This window comes from Benincasa hispida, chromosome 4 (assembly GCF_009727055.1).
Source record: "Benincasa hispida cultivar B227 chromosome 4, ASM972705v1, whole genome shotgun sequence".
Lineage (NCBI taxonomy): Eukaryota > Viridiplantae > Streptophyta > Magnoliopsida > Cucurbitales > Cucurbitaceae > Benincasa > Benincasa hispida.
The window spans coordinates 25,404,579-25,413,652 of NC_052352.1; the positions used below are offsets into that span (position 1 = coordinate 25,404,579).

Sequence of the window (9,074 nt, forward strand, 5' to 3'; positions counted from 1 at the left end):
GTTCCTATATCACCGTTTGACCCACTGATATACCATTTCCCCTTTTCACTTTCTCCAACATGTGTACAGTAACTCTCATTTAACAGCTCTCTCAGCTTCTCCACTCCACACTTCTTATGTCTCCTCCCTTCTCATACACGACCGTCACTCTCTCTTCCTTCCTATGGCTCACTTACGTTTGTATTTCTTTATTCTTTTTTTGAGTTTATTTCATTATACTTCGGGTATAATTTTTTTTTCCACTATATCCATTTTATTAAGAAACCATGGTATTTCAATTTATTTCCATGCACCCATTTTTTACCTTCAATTTAGATACATAATTTTTTCCTCTAGTGTACTGTGATAGAGTATATTAATAATTTATTATCTATAAATTATATCATTCAAGTTTTCATTTTATTTGCTTAGTGTATCAATTATTTATTTGTATAATGTCCATTAAAAAATTCACAATATTTTGGATTAAATTTTTGTACACAATTTCTCAAAAAAAAAAAAAAAATCTTCATATACAATATCAATATTCAAAAACCCATTATAAAACCTCAATAGAAAACTCATCCGTGAATATATATGAGAAAAACCTCGATGAAATCCTTAAGCTTTGTAAATGTCTCACTAAAATATTTAACTGACCATTCATAACCCTTTAGTTCTCGATAGTTTTTTAAAATTAAATTTATAAATACTACATTTCCTCGTTTATTTTTATTTTTCATTTTATTTTTTATTTGTCTTACTTTTGAAAACTCTTTTCAAAATTCAAGTTTTGATTGAAAATTATATATATACATATATGTTTAGTATTAAAAAGTGGAAAAATGTTTTTTTTAAGAAGTTGGTACATCCATCCCTAGCTTAGAATTAAATTTCGTATTTTTAAATATTGGCACTTCGTTGACTATTTACCATTAATCTTAAATTTTGATTGAGTTTTTTTTAAACAACAATAATAAAGAATTATTTAAAAGACAATAATTGATTACAAAAAACTGAATTGATACAATAATAGAATTATAATATTTTAAAAAAATTGTGTTCATATAGGCAAATTATTTTAGAGTACAAAAAACTGAACCATATATCACAGACATATGAACTCTGCACACCCAAACACAGACATAACAACTTTACATACCCAACATAGACATATGAACTCAGACAACACAATTCTGCACCCAAACACAGACATCAGAACTCCCCGGCATCAGAACTCCAGACATCCTATATCATCTCAGCGCCCCAAATAGGCCCAAAGAGAGAAAAAAGTCTCTCTATCTAATCTATCAAGGATTAGATTATGATGCTTTTGAGAAGATTTAAGAAGCAAAGATGGCAAAAGAAGCATGGAAGAAGCTTCAAACATCATACAAGGGAGTAGATCCAATTAAAAAGGTAAGTCTTCAAACTCTAATAGTTGAGTTTGAAACTTTTCATATGAAAGAATGGGAACCCATCTTGAACTATTTTCCTAGCGTCTTAACTATCACCAATCAACTTAAAAGAAATGGCGAAAAGATTGATGATGTTAAAATCATGGAGAAAATACTAAGATCATTAGATCCAAAGTTTGAACATATTGTCGCCATAATCGAAGAGACAAAAGACTTGGAGGTCATGACCATTGAGCAACTCATGAGTTCGTTACAAGCATATGAAGAAAAGAAAAAGAAGAATGAAGAAATCGTTGATCAATTGCTCAGATTGCGAGTTGATTCGACTAGTGGAGCAATTAATTCAAATAATAAAAGTGAACAAGGACGAGAACGTCGTGGGCATCGAGGACGAGGAGCAGGTCATGGACAAGGACAAGGACTGAAGGGATGAAAACCCTAAGGCACAACAGAAGCCAAAACATAGAACCCAAACGTATTTACAATTGACATTTAAAACAGAAAAATTTTGCATTGGAATAAAATAGAAAAGTATATTAAGCATTCAATTAAAAAACATAATTATAGAAATCTTACTTTTAGAATTTCTCTATTGGGAATTGGGATTGGGCACCACCACTTGGAGTCCTCCCTATTCTTGTAGGAAAATTGAGGAGATGAGAATTGTGGGTTTTTTTTTTTTTTTTTGAATTGGGAGGAAGAAAGAAGACAAAAAAACGCAGAGAGTTTTGAATATCGATCAATTGATTTTCTATATATATATATATTTGATATAGAGAGAATGGGAGAGAGATGGTGAAAGTGAGGAGACGAGGGGAGTTACATTTTTTTTTAATTAAGATTAAATAGAATTATTTATTTAATTAAATTAAATAAAACTATTAATTTAATTTAATTAATTAAAATGATTTATTTAATTTAATTAATTAAATAAAAATAATAACCATTTAAATCATATTTAAATGGTTCTTTCTCACATAACCTATAGTTTTAATGCACATTTAATGCGCATTAATTTTAACCTATAGTTTTGACTTAATCAATTTAATTAAATTCAAAATTAAATTAATAAATAATTTTTCAATTAATTAATCATCCAATTAAATATCACATATTTAATTTAAATTTCTCATTTGAATCATATTCAAATATATTTATCTTATTTAATCTATAATTTTAATGTGCATCCAACGCACATTATTTTTAACCTATAGTTTTCATTCTGAATCTTATTCATATTAAATTAATATTTGAACTTCTTTCAAATATTCGTTCTCTCATTTATTAATTTTGAATCATATCCAAAATTAATAATAAAGTCTAAAATTAAAATTTATATTAAAATGGATCAACATACATTAAAAAATTTCCAATTCTGAATTTGAACATTTCAAATTCAATTTAATGACAAATTATCTCAATATTCTTTATAAACTAGGAAGGAGACCTAATGGACCTACAGATCAAAAACTCTGCCTAAACTCATTAACCAAATTAATCAATATTTATTAACTGTGGGTACACTCCACTAAAGGCCCACAACTGCACTATTCTCACTACATATATGTTTCTGTGTCCACAAATATAAACCAATAATAACAGCAAGTTAGTCATTCAAAAGTGTTAATAACACCAGCTAGGTCAAATTACCGTTTTACCCCTAGGTTACCTCTACATCCTTAAGTACCAATGCTCCTCTAATGAACAACCTATTTATGGTCCAACCATTAAACAGAAACCCTCTTGAGCTTGTGAGAAGGTATAGCTCTTTGTTCAAGTCTCAGAGACACCACTTAAGAGAACACTCATCTATTTACCCTAAAGTTGGGAAGGAGTGAAATCCATCTTATATGATTATGTTCCCAGCTACCCACATAGTCTTATCCCCAAATGGTAGACATATTGAGTCGGCGAACTTGCCACTCTCACCTATACAAACCAAAGGATAATCTCTCGTGAACAGGAGTTCATTATATACTTAAAAGTAAGACTAAGTTGCCTAGGTCATCCTATTGAAATAGAAACCTAACTAGCAAATGGAGTTACATCTAGTGCAAACTTAGGAGTTCATAATATACTCAAGAGTAAGACTAAGTTTCACAGTCTGGTCTTGTGCAAACTCATTATCCAGGATACCCCCACTCGCATGTCTCCTACATGAACGCATTGGATCACTGCGTTTGTATCAAATACAAAGTGGGTCGTATCCATAATGTTACCAAGATAAGGTACTCAATCTTACCCCTATACTAATAGATCATTTAGGCTGTATCTTGAACATTGATCCTTATATGTCTCTACATACAGTTCAAGACTCATAAGACAACATGAGATGTTAGTTTGTTGGATTTTAGGGTTAATAAGACAACATTAAATAAAATATCAATAACATTTATTGAGAGAAACATTAATAGCTATTTATTAATGACAATCATTTAATTACATTCACTATCTACGAGTTTTAGGACATAAAACCCAATAAATAAAATAAACCAACTCAGCTCCACCAACATTTAAAGTTAGTGGGCCAAATATTGAGTTGGTATATTTACCAACTCAACTCAACTCATGTTGGTAAGCCAAATACCCCTCGAGATTTATCAAATGTTGAGCCCAATTTTGTTGGACTCCATCAAAAGATAATTCATTTTCTATTTCATAATTTAAATTGCATGTATGTATATCATTTTTTTTTTGAAAATATTATTTATTAGTAAAAAAAATTAAGGGGTCGTTTGGCCCACCGACTTTTTAAGTTGGTGAATCAATAGAAACATTAAACAAATAATTGAATCAATTTAAATTTTAAATATTCGTAATTGTATAAATTTACACTTTTCTTCAATTCTCAGCAGAAAAACATCATGTGAGTCTTACAAATTTACAATCATATTAATTAAACTCTAAAATTGTCACAAGTGAATTAATTTAGACTATTTATTAGGACTTCTTCAAATTTAATATAACAAAATTGATTATTAACATTGATGCACGAACAATTTTCAAAGAAAATTTAAATTGGGAGTCTAAATTCAAGTTTATCAATTTAATTGATAGAATTAATTTCTATCTAATCTATTAGACAAGAATTTAATATTCAATTAAAATAAATATAATTTAATTGTCCAATTTTAGTACATGTACAATAAATCTTAAGTGATTATGGTTGATTCCTTAAATTTTTTACAACATTTCACACATTTTATTTTCTTGTATAAAAAATATTATTATTCTTTAACCAATTTTGATTAAAATTAATTTTAAGGAGCTATGATTTTAAATTTATTAAAACTAAATAAATTAAAATTCTAACATTTGAAAATATAAAAACTAAACTTTAACAAATTTTAGACTATAAAAACCAAAATAATATTTAAAGCTAAAATAGTGATTTAAACATTGATTCATGAGTGCCAAGAAAAATTCTAAAGCCGCACATGCTATTTTCAGACCGTCACCTCTATTTGTGGAGTGCATATTTCCGTCCACCACCGACATATACTATTACTTAGTAGAAGTGGAATTATTCTTCAACTACATACATACATATATATATAATATATATATATATATATATATATTATTTTTTAAATTTGGAATCAAAGAATGCATACATTAATTAGTAATGTACAATACCTTCATATTGTAAAAAAAAAAAAAGAAAAAAAGAAAAAAGAAAAAAAAAACAATACATTATTACTTATTTGAATTACTATTCCAACCATGGTTTAAACAATAAAATACATTACTTATGCATCCCAATTCGTTCAGCCATTTTTTAAATGGCACAATAAATGCATCGTTACTTATTTTAATTATGTTTCTTAATTCTTCCACTATAAATACAATATATTATTACTTATCCGAATTCCACTAACTATTTTTAAACAGTACAATCCAATACATTCTTACCAATTATGTTTTCTTTTTCTTTTTAAAAAATAAAATAGAAATATAAAGCACTTTTGTTCCTCACGTTTAGCCAAAACAACGAACAAAAGGATGGTTGAGAAGAAGGAGAAGCCCAAAGCCGTTATCGTAGGAGGGAGCATTGCCGGAATATCTTGCGCTCACACTCTTCTTAAAGCTGGCTGGGAAGTTCAAGTTCTTGAACGATCTTCCACGCCGCCGACCGGTTGTTCCACCGGTGCCGGACTCGCCCTTGATCCTCTCTCTCAAAGGCTACTCCAGTCATGGCTTTCCCGGCCTGAACTTCTCCTCGAATACAGTTTGCCTCTTGCCACGGAGCAGGTCGAAATCTCTCCCCTTCGTTCCCTTCATTGTTGTATTATTGTTATGCCCATATATGATATTGATTTTGATTCATTTGAAATAGAATCGAGCAATCGATGGAGAAAGCAAGAGAGCAAGGGTTTTGAGTAATGACGAGAATTTCAATTTTAGAGCATCACATTGGGCTGACCTCCATAGCCTTCTATACAACGAGCTTCCATCTGATATATTTCTTTGGGGTCATCTTTTCCTCTCTCTTTGCATTTCTGATGACAAAACGTCTGTGAAAATCAAAGCAAGAGTTGTGGAAAGTGGTGAAATCGTTGAAATAATTGGGGATTTGCTTGTTGCAGCTGACGGTTGTCTCTCTTCCATTCGTCAAACATTTCTTCCTAACTTCAAATTGAGGTTGGTAAATTCTTCCCCCTCCCCCATTGATATCGTACATTCATAGATCTAAATCGAACTTAAATTTGGAATAGGATTATGGTTCAATATTCAAGAATGTTTTACTTTCTTTCGTGACATAATGAACCTCCAACATTTGATGTTAGGTATTCCGGATATTATGGTTGGAGAGGGGTTTTTGATTTCTCAGAGAGAGAGAATTTGGAGACAGTGATGAACATCCGTAAAGCATATCCTGAAATTGGTAAATGCTTGTACATGGACTTGGCATCTAATACTCATATTTTACTCTTCGAGATTCCAAAGAAGAAAATCAATTGGGTTTGGTTTGTTAATGAACCACAACCCCAACTTAAGGTCATTCCCTTCATCTATTGCCAACCTCTCTCTTTCTTGGTCTTAAGTTCTATAACCGTTAAACACGTTATTTTTGGTGTTCCTGTTGGAAACCATGGCTATTAGCTCATCTTTTGTGTTTTATTCAATTGTTCAATCATACTTTATCACGTTCAAGAAAAGATAGTTGGAATTCAAGAAATGTCTACGATCATCCATTTAAAATGTTCAAGAAATAATTTTAAATACTATTATTTGGAATTCAAGAAATGATTATTATTATTATTATTATTTTTTTCATTTAGAATCGAAAGATTTGAAATGAATATATTAAAATTTTATGTTTGAATGGTAACCGAAAAAGAAAAGATAGTTGAAAATTTACTAATATAAATTCTTTATTATGATTTTGTTTATTGAAACTTATAATATGACAAGATTAAATAAGTAATTTACCTTTAACACCTATGACATCTTGCAAAATCTCACCATTTTAGTTTAAAAAGATATTTATGCTAAACAAGATTTATAATCACTTTAGATTTTAAATCATTTTATTTCATACAATAACAAATATCAAAATTCAATTGAAATCCATTATGATTTGAAAACGTGCATTAATAGGTCATTAACTTTTAGTCTTGTGTTTTTTGAAAAAATAGTTTTATGTCTAATGCACAAAGTTTAGTACATCTTAGGATGCAAAGTATCCATGTTTGGTTTATGGGTTAAAAACTATCTCTTTAAGCTTTGAACTTTCAACTTTGCCTTTAAAGTATTTTTGGAAAAATGATTTTAAATACTGTGATTTAAAATTTGAAAATTTGTTTTAAATTCTTTTATTTCGTTTAGAATAAAAAATATTTGAAATATATAGACTTTAATTATGATTTGTTGATTGAGAATTATAATATGGTAAAATTAATAATAAGTAATTTGTCTCTAAATCTTATGAAAACTTGGGAAATTCAAGAGTTTTAGTTCGGAAAGATTTTTCCATAAAACAAAATATGTAATCAATTTAGAATAATCCTCTTTTTTCCATAAAACAAAATATGTAAACAATTTAGAATAATCCTCTTTGTTGTAACAACAAAGAATTTTATTCATTTGACATAAAATTAACTTGATATTTACTAAATTAATTATTTTTAAAAAATAGATAAATTATTTTAAATAAAAAAACTACTGATAATATTTTCAAATATAATAAAATGTTACGATTTGTGATAAATATCTATCAATGTTTATCAATGTCTATCAATGATAGATAATAATAATTTATCAGTGTCTATCTGTAATAGAGAGTGACATTTTGTTATATTTATAAATATTTTGGTCAATTTTTCTATATTTAAAAATAATCCTAAAAAATATGGATATTACAAATATCTATTAGACATAAAATTGAAGGTTAAAAACCCAGTGCAAGAAACTATTAGACACAACATAAAAATTCCAATACATATTTATGACTTTCTCATGTTTAGAGAACAATTAGACACGAACTCGATTTCGTGAATTATAAATATACTTTTATTTCTTACAATATGTTTCATGAATAATTAATCTCTAAAGTGCAAATATTTTTGGAGAATTTCCCTTTTTAACTACTTATTTATTAAGATTTTTTTTTTAATTTTAAAAAAAAATCACTTTTGATCATCTAAAATCCTTCAATAAATCATACTAAACCCACTTTATATTATAATTTTTTAAAAAATATTATAGAAAAATCAACTTTACTTTTTTTTTTTTTTAAAAAAAAAAATTATTCGAAACTACATTATTAGTTGTTTTATTCAGGATTGAAACCAATGAACATATAAATGCAGGCTAGATCAATGAGCATGAAAGTAAATGAGACGATGGTGAAAAAATTGCACCAACAAGTGGATGAAATTTGGGTCCCTGAGCTTGCAAAAGTCGTTAAAGAAACAAAAGATCCTTTCATCAATGTCATCTATGATTGTGATCCATTAGAACAAATAGTTTGGGACAATGTGGTATTAGTTGGAGAAGCAGCTCATCCAACGACTCCTCATTGTGCAAGAAGCACAAATATGGCTTTATTAGATGCATTTGTTTTAGGTGAATGCCTTCTAAAGTGGGGACTACTTGATCTAAAATCAGCCCTTGCTGAGTATCAGTCTCTCCGGCTACCTGTGATTTATGCCCAAGTCCTGCATTCTCGACACGTCGGTCGAATAAAGCAAGGTTCGACGCTTTCCGATCGGGAACGTTTCGACCCCAGTGCAGCTACTACTACGCAAAACTTCCCAGAGCTTCAAATTAGAAATACACCTTTCCTTGATGATGTTCCTCGAGTGATTGATCTAATTTAACAATCTATGTAGTTTGTAAATTACAATGTCTGGAAAGCCAAAGGTCTAAGTACCCTTGTTAATCTTCATTATTTTCTCATTTAGGAGAATTCTTTCACACACTGAAAGATTATTACAAACTGGATATGTAGTTTAATTGCTTAACTATGAGCGAGAGGTTTGAGTCAATAAAACCCATATGTAACAGGTCTACACACTGTATAAGTAGATCTATTCTGAAAAATAAGTGAGAGTAAAAAATATGTATGTGAGAAAACAACTTACCTTCTTGTAGCCTGAAAATAAAGAAATTTCTCCCTTCTCATGGATGTAGGTCTTCATTTAGCCGAACCACATAATTCAGTGTCTTCATCTT

The 9,074-nt window shown here is 29.1% G+C and overlaps 1 protein-coding gene across 1 annotated transcript; it reads left to right on the top strand.

Annotated features, from left to right (window-relative positions):
* The first annotated feature begins 5,399 nt into the window (after positions 1-5,399).
* Positions 5,400-8,719, top strand: LOC120076896 (aurachin C monooxygenase/isomerase-like). Its single transcript, XM_039030846.1, has 4 exons — positions 5,400-5,679; positions 5,741-6,038; positions 6,185-6,395; positions 8,210-8,719. Exons 1-4 carry the CDS (start codon positions 5,400-5,402, stop codon positions 8,717-8,719), a joined length of 1,299 nt encoding a protein of 432 aa, XP_038886774.1.
* The last annotated feature ends 355 nt before the right edge of the window (positions 8,720-9,074 follow it).